Here is a 14,766-nt window from a genome sequence, read left to right on the forward strand (position 1 = left end):
GAACCTTGAACTCTTGTCCATGATAACAGATTGTTGCAGGAAATTATTTTTTCTTTCTCAGTAAAAATAATTCTTGTTCAGAGAAGATAATAAGCAGTCGAAAGAGATCATGACGAGATGAAGGGACATACAACTTGAACTTCTGCAGTCATCCCTCGCTGCCCCCCCCTCCCCCCCCCCTCCACCTTCAGTGCTGATCCATTATGTTAATGGTGATTACTGGGTCACACATCAACACTATGTTTCCACCTTTTAAAAGCAGGCCAGACGTCCAAAGCCCCATGACGGAGCGCAGGGGGGACGTCTGGGTCTGTTGGAGGTAACTACCGGGGTGGAGGGGGGCTGATAGCATCGCCAGGAATTTAAACAAAAGTATTTTTTTCTCCCTCAAAGCCACCATCTTTCAGTCTGACGGTTACTGTAAACATCATTCCAGCACACAGCATTATAAGACATGCTACTCCACATTCCTTCAGCGCTTTTAAAAAGATGGAAAAATGTCTCAAATATTGTATGTTTACTGGTTGGGAGAACATTTAAAGTAGGTTGTTTTTTTTAAAGTGCTCAAACGTTGACAAAGCTACGTCTCAGGTTATCTTCAATCTTGACAAATGATGAGAATTTTATTTTTGGGGGATTTCACAGCTTTGATGTGGTGTATGGTGCTATATATATAATCCCATTTTATTAGAGGCCCTATTCTGCTTTTTGGGGTTTCCCCTTTTCTCTAGTGTGTTATATAGGTTTTAGTGCATGTAAATGGTCTGCAAAGGCTAAAATCCTGAAGTTCGATTGGACTCCTTTGTTTACTTCCCAGAACATAGTGACATCACCACGTAATAATCATACTTTTATTGGGTAGCGCTCCAACAGATTGTACGTAAGGGGCGAAACATCTTGAAGCTGTTGACCAATCACAACAGAACCGGCCAGCTGACCAATCAGAGCAGACTGGGCTCTGGTTTCAGACAGAGGGTGAAAAGAGGTGCTGCAGCACAGGCAGTATGAGAAAAATAAAGAGCTTTTTGAACATTAAAGCATGGAGACATGTCACAGGAGAGGCAAAAAACACAAATATGAACTCGAAAATGAGCATAATAGGGCCCCTTTAATACATGTGCATCTTAGTTATTGACACTTAAAAAAGAAGGAGCACATACAAAGATACATTTTACTTTCTTGGCCCAATTATTTTGTATAATATGTTATGATATTGAGGTTTTAAGAAAGCACAAACCGTGAACTCTTGTTGCCCTTCATGGTGATATACAAAGCCTGCAGAGATGTTGCAATAGAGCTTTCTCAATTTAAAAACGTCTGACCTTAAAAGCAGTCCTCACACTTTGGGTTTGTATATAAAAATGCATACCTTGGCAGTATGAGGAGAAGGGAATGTACTCTATGTCCAACCAATGGCTACCTGCAGCATTTCTCTTTAAGGAAGTATGATAATCAACGTTCACATTGTTGAATTCCATCCTGAACCAGGCTTTCTCCAGTGCAATAAAAACACATAAAATAGTTTTTAAAATATAGTCCTCATTTTATTAACAGAGGCCAAATAAAACTCATCACATTTTATTTACAAAAGGAGGCAATAAATATTTTAATAATAGTCATAAAATTATTTTTCGCTGTTGTTAGTAGCAACTCATACAAAACCCTGCCCGGAAACAGGTGAATACACACTACAGGTGAGAAGAGGCTGGAGTTTGTCGTCAGTGAGAGAGGGAATGATAGAAGCACAGACTATTCCCCTTTTTTTTCAGAACATATTCCCACAATCTCGGGAAATCTGGGTTTCTGAGGAGAAGTCTTAATTGTCAAATGTGGATTTAAGGAAGTAAAGGGCTACAGTCTTCCTGTCTGCAGATCACAAAACAAGCACGGGGATAAACTTTCCTAAAAGTGTGTCGAGTGTGAAATGGAGCATAGATGAGCTCACGGTCGAAAGATGATTTTGGAAGAGAAAAAACAGAAGAGCGTCTGAAAGGTTCTGGAGATTAACTGAGCACAGACAGTCAGACTAGGTGAAGATAAACACAGAAGAACAAGGAGGTAGAGGACGTCTTCATCACCAGCCCCGAAAAATATTAGCTAGCTCACACTCAAAGAATCATCCTTTTCTTTGAGGAAGAGCTGTTATGAAAGTGGGCGACAAGAGGGATTAGCATACATAGTGATGGAAGACTTAGTGGAGTTATGAATCACATCAGTTGTAATATTTTTGTTTGTATTGTTTTCTTTTTAGCTGTTTAAACAAGACTAAAGCCACGGCTGGTGCCCGACTAGTCAAAGCATGTCGTGTTTTAGCTGAATCACAGGAAACGTCAAGGGAATCACACACAGCATTCCTGGAGCCGCCAGTGGAGCTGAGGTTGAGAGACATATGGAAAAACAAAGCAGAGAGGCAGAGAAAGAGAAAGAGAGAGACCTGTAACATATTGCACTCAGAGCTACACAGTTATCCCGGCAGCACAGAGTCACCTGCGACTGCCACCTCTCTCCGGTTCGTCTCCATGGTGTCCGATTCCAGTGGAAAGTATGGGATCCGCGTTGTCAGGGGCAACACAAACAAAAAAAGGGGACAGGTATTCCAATAAATCTCTAGTTGGCTGATTTTTATAACATCGCCTTCAGTTCAAACGTGGCCGAGGAGGACGGCGACAGTTTCTCTCAGAGGTCCTTTAGTGTATCCAGTATAAATAACATGACAGACACGTTAGCACAATGACATCAACCCAGAAGAATCCAAGAGTTAGGAAATATTCAGTCATCCTGAAATACAAAAATAAAACATCTTTTTTTTTTGTTCTTTTTGTCTGTCTTTCTTTTACAGAAGTGAAGTCTTTAAGGTGAAGACAAGAAGAAGCTTGAGATTTTTTCAGTTAAGTTCGTTTTTTTTTTCTATTTCCCCCCCTTTGAGGAAAAGTAGTGCTGTCCCGTCCCATTGATTGGTCCCATCAGTTCCTCTTGGAGTTGGTTTTTAACCGCCGAGCCCTTCGTGTCCGCTTAGTAACTGGAGTGAAGCGAAACTCCTCCAGCGGGTCCAGCCTGCCCTTCGGCTGGCGCTTCATGAAGTGGACTTCCTGTTGCCTCTGCGTGGTCCGCGAGCCTTTTTTGGGCCGCCCCTTCCTGTTGAAGCCGAGGTACCATCCTTTGTACTTGGCCGACACGAGGGCCGTGTAGTTGTTCTCCAGGAATTCCTCGACAAACACACACTCCTGCTTCCGTCCATCGGGCTACACAAAGAAGAAATAGGAAATGAATTCAAGATCAACAGTCGCATGGCTTATTTGCATTGCATCTGTGTGTTTGGGCTGTTTTTGATTATTTTTTTATGGTGTTTTGTTTTTTCGAAATTTGGTGTAAGTTTAAAATGTTGGTCATGTGTTGAAAACCTACATTTCCGATTGAAGGTAAATATCAAATGTTCACACGAATATTACATTAAAACGGTTAGCAAACTAATACATTTAAGGACAGCATATTACTTTTTTTTAACAGATGGTAGAAAACATATTCCAATGAGTGTGGGGTAAAACTTAAAATGCATACAAAATCACTTTCACATGACTAGTGGCCTTTCCCGCACGCTTAACTCGCTGCTGCACTATTGTAGTTTTCACAGTCTTTTTAACAACTAGTCTTTATTTCACTTTCAGGTAACAGGCCACATTGCAGTAGCTGCATTTTAGAGGAACAGTTTGGTCTTATGGGTAATACAATCATTTACTTGCTTGGCATGTGAGAAACAATTCTGCAGGCTAAATATGCAGCAAGAGCCAGTTAGCTTAGCTTACCATAAAGACTGGAGTAATTAAAAAACAGATAGAAGAAGTGGTGCTAATGATCTCATTTAACCTTTTGATTGAAGATATGGAGCTTTATATTCATGAAAATTCATCAAATCTCTCTTTTTCAAAAACATGCTGGTGTGGAGTTTAAAGGGGACCTATCATGCAAAATGCACTTTTGTACGTCTTTTATCCATGAATATGTGTCCCCGGTGTTCCAGGGAACTCACGAAGTGTCAGAAAACACAACCCTCTCTATTTTCCTCCATACCCAAATCTCTAAAAAAAGGGGCTGCAACGGATCTGATAAAAACTGATCCAGATTTGAACACTGTCCTGACGTCAGGACGGTGGCGCTACGGCTATTGGGCCAACTCCACCAATCAGGAGGAGACAGCCACGGCCATTGCCGTTCGAAAGCGCTGAAGACGCTGTAGTACATATGCCAGGCCTGTAGATGGTGCTGTTCTCACAGAATCAGCCCTTGCAAAAACAGAGCTAGAAATTGTCAAATTGAGCAAAATGAGGCATGGCTAAAATGCATGATCTGTTTGGTATTTTGAAAAAAAAAAAAATGCCATATATAGGTATGGTCCTACACTATATTATTCAAATATAGCATGATAGGTCCACTTTAAGTGTTTAAATTATACAAATGCTAAGTAGTGAGGAAAAGCTGGAGGATTCTAATGCTTTGCTCTATGGTCACAGCAGGCTGTTTGCAATGAGAAATCTCAGATGTTTGGAAGAGAGCATTTCCACTGAAACCTGTTCACTGTGATGTCTGTGGATTATCTGCCGATACAGAACAGCCTTCCTAGAAAACAGAGCGGCTGAAGCTTTTAAAGCAGGGTGGAAGTAAATATCTCATATCTCATATCTCCTATCTGCATGCCTTCATAGATATACGGGTAAGTCAGAAAATATCTAACATTTGGGAGGAGAGACACTTTTAAAATCCTGATGCCCGTTTAATTGAATCTGTCTAAAATGTACAGTTTACACAAATGATTGTTGTCGTTAAACAAGCTGAATGTCAACAGCAATGAATAATGTAAATGTCATTTTAACTGATTGCTAAAATAACCCTTTGCTTGGTTTAAAGGAGGAAGTCAAGGAACATTTTTTAAACCAATGACGCCCAAGCAACTAAAAGAGAATGCATGTTTCTAACAGATGACCGTGATGAGAGAGTGAAAGCGTGTGTGAATTATTGCAGACGCTGTGATGATGACAACTTGAGTTATTAATGCAAAGAAATCACACGTGGGTCTTTTCAAATATGAACTTATTTTCCATATCGCAGCGTTGGTCAGAGTCACATGCAGTCATCCCGCGCCTGTGGCCACCTGGTGTGACTAAGTGATATAATTGCAATGGCATTCCTCCTAAGTGACCATTAGTCTCTCAATGCATTGTGGTGATTGCAGTCCATAATTGACTGATCGAGTGTCAAAGGAGCAGGCCGATTACGTAATGGAAGAAGGGCTGGGAGTTATCAAAGGGGTTTTGTTAGGGTGTACAAAAAACAGCCGGAGAAAGCAGATCTGAGGCTGCGTTCAATTCAGCCCGGATTAAGAGCTCCATTTAAAATATTCATTTAGATATTAGGAAGTGGCGATTAAGTGAAAATATTGATCTGGAGGATCAGTGTGTTGAAAACAAAGAGATTCTTACCCTTCCGACTATTTTGCCCTTCTCGTTCATGCAGATGTAGTGTTCGCTCTCCTTTCCTTTAATTCGGATGTGACTCCCGAAGGTTTCCGTCTCGACAACAAGGAGAGCTGGAAAACAAAAGAAAAAGAAGATTCTGTTAACAGCAAGTCTTTCCAATCACATGGTTTAAGGATCCTGATTCCATGTACATTTAATTATATCTCATTTGTTTTTCACACTTATGGTGAACAGTGATTATTTGTAACACTCAATTTCTTGAAATGAAGACCAACAATGTATTTCATTTTAGTACCAGTCCTGCAAAGGAACCGTGCAAACTGAACGCTCTAAGTACCTCACTCAGAAAACTCACATATTTAGCATAAAATTGCAAAAATTAAATGTTTTTAACAGTTTTTTGGGTGTTAATATTACGGTAATATGTCATGATTTAAGTGCCATAATATGTACCACAACAAAAGTTAACCACCATAAACCAGTAATGTATTTGTACAGAGATCAATAGGACAACACAATTCTGCAATATCCAGGAACACGATTTTGGTCTGTTAAAAACACATATTGCATGAGTTTCATTCTATCAGTGAATGTGGAAAAATGTTCAATGGTTTAGACATTTTTTAAACTAAAATGGACCAAAAAATGATGCGTCTGCAGAGAAAAAAAGTTATCTTTAGGTGTAAAAATGTCTTAACAATATACCACATATGCACAAAAACAAGAATGCCAGCGCCACTCCACCCTGACGCAGCAGTAATCCACTCTCGAGACGCATCCCGGCGGCTCTTTTATAACCCCCCCGTCCCGTCCCCCACCACACCCCACCCTGAATGTTAACCCCTGCGAGGTCACCTTTGTCTGCGCTCGCCCCTCGACCAGCAAAGAGATCGGCCAAACATTTGTGGAGCGGTTATGTGCCCCTCAGGATTAGGTTTCAAGTTCCCTTTAGTCTGTGCTCACTCAATCAAAAAGTTAAGATGATCCATTTGTTTAACACACAGGGCCATTCAGTAGCGCTCAAGGGAGCAGAGGAAGAATAGGCGAAAGGGGATGGGTCGGGCTCCAGGGCAGAAGTAACTCCCCCGCCTCCTCCTCCTCCCCCTCCTCACCCTTAAATACAACCTTGGGAGGAAAGTGGGAAACCTGTCTCAAAGGTGGAAGAAGTTATTCCTTTCTTTTGTTTGGAGAGATTCCTGTTTGTCCGTCTTATTTGGGAGGTAGAGAACAGTATGTTTGTATCACTGGAGGGAGCTCGGAGGAGCTGTAAGAAGGGAATCCAACAAGTCTTAAGTGAATGTTGTTTATAAAGATATTTCAGCTCTCTAAAAGTCATTTGACAAGCGTTTGGCTTTCTCACTCTTAGTTGGTTTTGCACGGAGACCCACGATTCAACCTCAGCTATGAAACATCGACCTAGAACATCAGATAAAACAATATTTTCCTCCCTACTGTAAGATACCCTTTGTCTGTAAATGTAATCATTTCATTTTATCTCAGTTGGCTCAGCAAGAAATATATCTTTGAGAAAGAGTGGTCACTGTGATGTTTTGTAAATGAACTCTTGACATTTCTTAAAAACAATTCTCAGGCCCGAGACTCCATTGGCAGCCATAGCCGGCACATTAAAGGGGAACAACATTTTCAAAATCTGACAGAAATGTTCGAATAACTGCTCAATGTTTACCATTACATCCCACTCCCAGTGACTTCTTTTTCACCAGGGTTTCTTTCAAGGGGCAACATAAACAAGGAGGGTCCACAGGCGTGAATTAACCTCAGCATGGGGTCACCTGTCAGGAGAGTTGAAAGCTCCTGCTTTAATGCCACATCGCAGCATCTATCAGTTTAAAAGCCTTTAGGGAGAACCACCCTGTGCTCAGAGTGGACATCAGGCATCATTTATGACAAAACAGGATTGTCCTAGTCTCTTAAAAATAATGAATATGCTACCAAGAAGAAGGATGGCTGCACTAATAAGGACTTAGAGGTTTTAATGCTCTGTAACGAAGCGATATATTTCTGGTTGTGGCCCTCAGATGTGAAGCTGCAGTGACTGAGAGAGGATCTTCTTGAGCGTTATTAGTGAGTGCAAAGGAGTTCACAGGTGCCAGGTACTGCAGCTGGATGGGGAGGAGGTAGAGGAGGAGGGGCGGAGGGCAGAATTGGCAAGGCCTCATGGGAAAAATTGGATCTGCTTCCACTCAAGCTCTAACAAGCAGTGAGGAAACTTCGCCTCGGCGCATCTGTGACTGAACACACTCACTCAGAGGCATTCAAGACCGGCAATTTCAGAGCAGTGAGTCAGCTGTTATGAGCTAAATATCTGCAGGAACGCACAAAACAAGGCCTGACCTTCAATTTACTCATCTGCTGCTTTTGTTTTGATATGAAATAGTGAACAAGTTTGTTCAAAAAGCAGACAAGGTATATTTGAGATTGGTAGGAGCATACAATTGGATGAACATGTTATATTCAGTCAAACTAAATCCTTCAAATGCCGTTTCTCAGTTTTGCTATATGCTTAACATGTTCAAGTATTGTCATTTTTGCACTGATAGCTAATATCCAACATCAAATGTGACAATGACTATGCAAATTAAAGATTAAAGATTTATATTTTTGCTTTCTCTTAATGTTTTAGGACTTCACTGATCTGCATTTCCAAATATGGACACACTCCATCTGCTTCCTCATGAGAAACAATAACATGTTCTGATGAATTAATTAAGTTCAATAATACCATGATTGCATCCAAACCTCAATAGTTAAAACCTACAGTAAAGAATATGTTGCAGTTTTGGTCCACATTAAGGATTCTGGCCAAAATAATTACCTTGTTGAACTATAAATCAATCAAGGTAAGAACAGACTTGCTTTGAATACCCAAATGCTGCGTTAAAGATCCATTGCAAAGTCAGGAATTTCATGTTTCCAGCGACCCCATACAGAAGTTGGCGGCTTCTTAGTAAGTTCTCCATCCACTTTCCCGAAGCTAAACACTGAGCATGGAAAAATGATCTCCATATGAGGGCTGGATCAACATCTGGCTGGTAGGTGTTGGAGGTTTCTCATCCTGTCGTAAAGAAACTAGCTAGCATGTCAGGTGAGATGCACAGGAGTTCTCCCATACCATACTTGCCCCCATCATCTCCGTTGGCGTTGACTTTCTTCCCGAGGATCTGCACGTGTTTCCCCGTGGTCCTGCTGTACAGCTGATAGATCCGGACCTGCTTCCGGCTCAGGTCGTCCGGGTTCCTCGTGTGGTTCTCGATGTAAATCCTGAAATCAGCAGAGGTCTGCTGGGATTCCTGAGAGAAAGACGGAAGAGGAGGAAACATAGAAAGAGGGGAAGACAGGCGGTTAGAGATCGTCACGGCACAGGTGTTGATAGTAATGTGTGCTTTTATAGGCCGTGTGTCAAAAAAAAATTGTGCTCCAGGCGCGAAAAACTCCAACCGGGAAATTGTGGCTGCGGCATTTGAGTGTTTCACTTCCTGCTTTCAGCTCGCACATTTTACATGCATTGCATTTACGAGCTGATAACTATGTACGAGATGTGCTAATGAAGTCACCGTTTGAGTCAAAATCCCACAGAACAAGTGCAGAGCCTATAGTGCAGCCTTCTGCTTCAGATTGAGACAGCGGTATACTATGTGCCCCGGGCGATATTGAGAAACCTGTATTCCATTTCCACAAGCAAGCAAGCCACTAGCAATTATACACCTGAAGCATCCAGACCTGTTGCACTATCATCAAACAAATATCTGCCTGCAGGCCAAGTACGGTCCATAAATTAGGAAACGCAGCGGGCGGAAGACAAGACGGAGGGATGGCATGAGGCACCTCCAAAACAGGAGGACTTTCTGATTCTGCAAATTCACCTTTCAGAATTTAGTAGAAGTCTTTTTATGAGTCACCTAAGACCTGACATAAAAACCGAGGAAACCGCAGACTTCGACAGCTCGTCAGAAAAGCAAATGTGTCACCCAACATGTGGAAGAGGAAACGTATACTTTCAGAAGCCCAGGAATCTCTGTTCACGCCAAGATCCCATTTCCCCAGCTGTATGGTGTGGTAATTGCACAGTAATGGCTTTTTATGTGGCTGTTCTCAGGTGGCTAATTATATACACATTACATACCCCGAGTTCTTGTTATTCTAACTTTAGTAAATTAATGACATGTAGAAAACATGAGGGGAAATCGTGGTCTCGGAAGAAGAAATCTTTAAGCTCAGACAGGAAAAATAAACTTTCGCAAATCAAATGGGGGCTACTAACATTGGCTCTCTTAAATCAGGTGACATATAATACTACTTTAAAGAACGATGTACAGAACGGTGAGTTTTACGCCGAACACGAAAAAGCAATGGTTTAACCTCCCAAAAAAGATAATTGGATGTTGAGTTTGGACACCAACTTTAAATGTCTTCTTAAGGACTTTGCCCTCCCATTTCTGAGCCACATTTGGACTTGGGGCTTTTTAAATAGCAAGGACTCGTTGCCTCATTATGACGTATTTGTTCTAGAAATGTGGACCTCAGAGGGTTCAGCCCCAGAACTGAGACACAGCTTCTGTATCTTGACATTTCGGAAACACGCCCGTAATGTTACTTTTGGCAATGTAGAAAATGAGAGGCTTGATATTAAAATGTATCAGCGACTAATTTGTGATGTTAATAGTGACTTAAAGGCAACAAAACCTTAAATTGGGCCGACTTTACTTCATGCAATGGGATTTTAATTTGGGAAGCAATTTGTTTAGCCATGTATCTCTTATGGTGTGGGAAATGATGCAAATAGACTTTTTTTAAACTAACCCTAACCCCAATGGGTTCTCTAGATCAGGTACATCTAACTGCTCAGCCATGTGATATAATGTTCTCTTTTACATTTTTCTTACAAACTACTGGAGTCAACACCAAATTGCAGAGAGAAATGAATCAAGAACCAGCACTTCCTAAAGATAACCCTGATAACATTTAGATTAGATCTGGGAACTGATAACCCAATGCAACCCATTCAATTCAAGACAAGGATTTGCCATTTTCAACTCAAAAGCAAAAGCTATTTGACTCATACTGTCAAATGTATATAGACAGAATTTTCAAAACTGCATTTACTGTAAATTGGAACTTAATGGATGTTTAATAAGTACTGGAGACCAAGGAGCGGCAATGACAATGGAGTATTTTTTTTATAAATGTTGCACCCAACAGATAGCTTAACATTCGGTGTCTGTTCCCAAGAGACACTCCAGACAATGATTCATTTAAGAGCCGAACAGTTAGCATGAGCAGCAGTAGCCTCAACATCTGAACAAACAAAGAAAAAAGTAGCACCTATAGAGGACTTTTCATTCAACGAAAAAAGATATTCAAATTGTATGATTGAAAAGTGATCTTCACAAACCACTTGGATCCCTAGCTGTTACTAAAAAAAGAAAGCAGCTTGATACAAAACCTCCCTCAGATTTAACATTAGTGCAACCGCCTGGTGTCCATCCAGAACTACACACACAAAAATGTGTTAAAAGGATTTCGAAAGTCAAACATCGGCATCGTCTGTTGTCAACTTTCTCTCTGAATGAACCTCAAACCTGACGAGCAAGAAAAAAAAACCTGAACACAAAACAAAACGTGGCCTCTCTGGGCCGCTAAGGGATTTATCCCAAATCTCCCCGTCTCTAAACAAACATAAAAGGTGTGTTTGGTAGACAGTTGCATTTTCATCAAGGGAAAGGCAAGCCTAAGCACATGGCTGAGGTGAACACTAGCGACAACAACTTTTTTTTTTTTTTTTATCACGCTGTCTCCTTTCTTCAAAGACACAGCATGAAAACGGATATGGTTGAAACTTCAAAAGTCTGGCACTCATCTTCACCCAGGAAGCTTAGTTGTCGCATCCATCTAAGATACACCTTGCTATCTCTCAGGGTCACACACACATAGGAAAACACACAGTCTCACATGTTGGCAGTGCATTCAAAGTTTACTTCCAACTGTGGTTGCGTCTGTTGTCTTTCCTCGTGAAATCACAACCACAGCATGACACGTAGGAGCCATTAGCCGCAGAATGGGTCAACAACACGGAGAGGGAATGTGAAAGGGGGGCATTAAAGGACTATTCCTGCATTTTTTCAGTTTGATCATTATCCTGAAAGCACTCAGGGAACCACAATGCATTTCCTTTGTTTGATAAATGCCTTTATCTAATCTGATTTCTTTCATAACCACATCAAACATGCAACATCCCATAACAAACATGGACTATTAATTATCAGTGCACCTCATTTGTCTGTAAGGTCATATTCTGAATGGGGTTCATCCTCGCTTACATTTGAGGAGTGGTCAGTCGACACTATAGCTTTGTTTGTGCCAGCTCTGTTGGAATAATCAGAGCACATAGACTTATATAACTTTGCAGTTTTTCTAGTTTTTAGGGTTCCAGGAGTTCATATGTTGTTGATTCATTAAAACAAATCTGGATCAGAAAATTGACTTTCAGGTTAGACCTGTTATTTTGTCAGAGAGCTACAGGCCCCCGACCGTGATGCCCTAAATGAAAAAATAAAACGTTGTAGGCTAGTAAAACACTAGAATTGGGCAACCATAAAATGTATTTATATAGTTTACAAACAAACTTTCCCTCTAACAGGGTTTTATTGTATCAAAAGGTCAAATGTCAGCTCTTAATATTGGTATTCTTTAGTTTCAGTGACTAAAATATAGCTAAGATAAAATGACATTTAAAAATATATCAATATATTGCCAACTGTTGGATGCTTATTTAGAATCAAATATACCCCCGGAGTGAATAATGGATATAACCTTAACAACACTTTAAAAAAACAAAAACGATCCTGTTTTAATATTTGAGATCAGAGGGAACCATTTGAAACATCAGCACGTGGAAAAATTATGATCCAACACGTCATAGCTATAAAGTGATCAGATAACTTTATGAGAGAAGGAGCGTGCTCTCTGCCTCTTATGGGAATCACTGCGCGCAATTAGGTGAGTGGATGCCTGCAAAGCATTACTGTTCAAAGGGAGACGCGACTAATAAAAAATACTAAAGCAACAAGCGCACAAGCAACCCATCTGTTCAAAGGACGAGTTAAACCCCAGGCATCAAAAATATGTATTAAACATTTCTGTCGGAAAATACGAAAGCTGCTAGTTTATTTCCAGGTTATAAAACTAGCTTTAAATATATTTTACAGGTATTTATAGCCTTTAGGAGATCAATCTTCAGACCAGTTTCCCTAATACCAAATGCGTTTTTCTTTTTCACTACGGGTTATATTATTTTAGCATTGGTTATTTTATGGGGATTATAATTGTGCCTTTATATTTGGTGAAGTAGCTGTTATGATAATACTATTGCAGGGAACTGTGTTGTCCTTTTCCTTAAATGTATGCATGTTTTTTATATTATATCTCACCGAAAAAAAAGCTTAAGTGTCCTAGTTCTCTCGTTTTTTAAATATCCTTGTTGATTTTATCCATTTATTTTTCGCAAATCAAATGCTTTCCTTTTACAATTAGAGGCCGATTTTCTTCTCAAGATAATGTAATATGCAATTTGAAATCTGCCTTTTGTGCGACCACTTTAAAAATAACCTATCATCAGCATTTTTACTTTAAAAAGCAGCACAGTGACATGCAAACGCACACACACACAAAAGGGAGTTGAACGAGGGAGTAAACATACCTGTAGCTGGAAATAGAGTACCAGAAAATGTAAACACCTATGTGGAGAGAGGGAGAGAAAAGGGAGGAGGGGAGTGAATCACACAGGCAATTACATGAAGAATAAACGCAGCCGACCTGGATTAAAGCAATGCGCAAATATGAAGCTTTTAGCGACTTCTATTGGTAAGAATGCATGATTTTATGTGAGAAAGGCACGCGGAGAAGTGGAACACTTACAGGTATATGAACCTCGAAGGCAGCACAGACATCTTGACTCGCAGAAATACACCTGAAATACACCTGCTTCCACAGATTTGGAAAGGTTGGCGAAATCGCCCCCCTCTCTCTTGCTTTCGCTCCCTGGCGCGTCCTTTACGCACACAACTCCGGGGGTAAGTAGGAGATTGAATCCCAGTGTAAGGATATATCACTGGAGAGCAGCAGCAACAGAGTCACGGAGTGCAACATTAGGTGTTTCCTTGTTGGGGTGAATTATCCAGTTTTTTTCTCCGCCCGGCTCCCCGAAATCCCGGAACGTCTCCGTAATTCGGTGCCAAGCGTGGAAATGATTCACAAGTCAACCTCTCCAAAAATTCCCTTCGCTCATAAAAAAATATCCTTCGAGTTTTGCGCACCTATAGCCAAGTTTCCCCACAATCCAAATCCTACTCCAGAAATCACAGGCTCCTCAACTCCGTCCGTACCTGCGGGGGCTTTCTACACCTTGCATGTGTCATTTTATTCTACCAAGTGCTACGCTGGAAAAAAAGTTAAAGTGGTGATAATAAAACGCCCTTCCACCACTCGCTAAAAGTGGGCAAACAAACTTATCCAGGCATAACAAAGTTATGTTTTTCAAAAAGAAAAGCAGAGTGGAAATCGCAGTCCCTGGAGAGGTTTGGGGGCTGGTGATGGCGCAGCAGTGCCTGTCAGTGGTGTTTGTGCGTCTGCGGCTTGAGATTTGGGCACAGAGAGGCTTTTTTGTTGTTGGTGGGAGGAAACATGTCAGCGGTTTGCACCTGATAGGGTAATCCTGGAGAGACCATCAGCCTGGAGAGAGTTTGTTCCTCTCGGTGGGCAAAGCGATGCGCAGAGGAGAACAAGAGCAAGAAGATAAAGTGCTCTTTGGTTTGGTTGCTTTTAGATTTTTTAAATTAATAAAATGTGTTTTGTCAGGTTGGATTTTGTTGTTGTGTTCGGCTATGGACAAAGACCACCTGATAAGAGATGGCATTTGACGATATCCACTTTCTTTTCTAAATGATATAAGTTTCATTTTTATTTTTGCGTCAAACCATATTTTCAGGTTGTATTATTTTAACCCCTTTATGACTTAAATAATAATAAATATCAACAGGTATCGTAATTGTCTTCATTACATTGTCATGGTGGGTGTAGAATAAACAGCGGCTGCGTGTAACCACCACAGAAACTGCTTCTCTCAGTCGGGGTTTTAAAGCTACTGCTGGTTTGTGGATTGGCCTCGGCTCCTCCAGACAGCATTCAAATGCAGGTTGTTGTCGACCTCGATTTTTTCAATAATGTGCTATAACTTATCCCGCATTTAAATGAAAGAGAGGTGTGAATCTGTTTACGA

The 14,766-nt window shown here is 40.8% G+C and overlaps 1 protein-coding gene across 2 annotated transcripts; it reads right to left on the reverse strand.

Moving 5' to 3' along the window:
- Nucleotides 1-1,077: 1,077 nt before the first annotated feature.
- Nucleotides 1,078-14,121, reverse strand: fgf24 (fibroblast growth factor 24). 2 transcript variants are annotated; one of them, XM_034133830.1, is made up of 5 exons: nt 13,407-14,121; nt 13,189-13,225; nt 8,614-8,782; nt 5,475-5,581; nt 1,078-3,242 (listed from the first exon to the last, which is right to left on the reverse strand). In XM_034133830.1, the coding sequence occupies exons 1-5, from the start codon at nt 13,436-13,438 to the stop codon at nt 2,964-2,966; spliced, it is 624 nt and encodes a 207-aa protein (XP_033989721.1). In that variant the 5' UTR covers nt 13,439-14,121; the 3' UTR covers nt 1,078-2,963. The 2 variants fall into 2 exon arrangements, with proteins under 2 accessions (XP_033989721.1, XP_033989720.1); XM_034133829.1 differs by having other exon boundaries at nt 8,605-8,782.
- Nucleotides 14,122-14,766: the final 645 nt, after the last annotated feature.

This window comes from Trematomus bernacchii, unplaced genomic scaffold (assembly GCF_902827165.1).
Source record: "Trematomus bernacchii unplaced genomic scaffold, fTreBer1.1, whole genome shotgun sequence".
Taxonomy (NCBI): domain Eukaryota; kingdom Metazoa; phylum Chordata; class Actinopteri; order Perciformes; family Nototheniidae; genus Trematomus; species Trematomus bernacchii.

What these genes read in the sequence shown, in the direction of transcription:
- fgf24 (XM_034133829.1), bottom strand. Translation starts at nt 13,438, where the DNA reads ATGTCTGTGCTGCCTTCGAGGTTCATATACCT. An exon ending in CCTTCGAGGTTCATATACCT is followed by an intron (nt 13,226 to 13,406) that starts GTAAGTGTTCCA and finishes CTCTCCACATAG; the next exon opens with GTGTTTACATTTTCTGGTAC. An exon ending in AGATGATGGGGGCAAGTATG is followed by an intron (nt 5,582 to 8,604) that starts GTATGGGAGAAC and finishes TTTGTTTTCCAG; the next exon opens with CTCTCCTTGTTGTCGAGACG.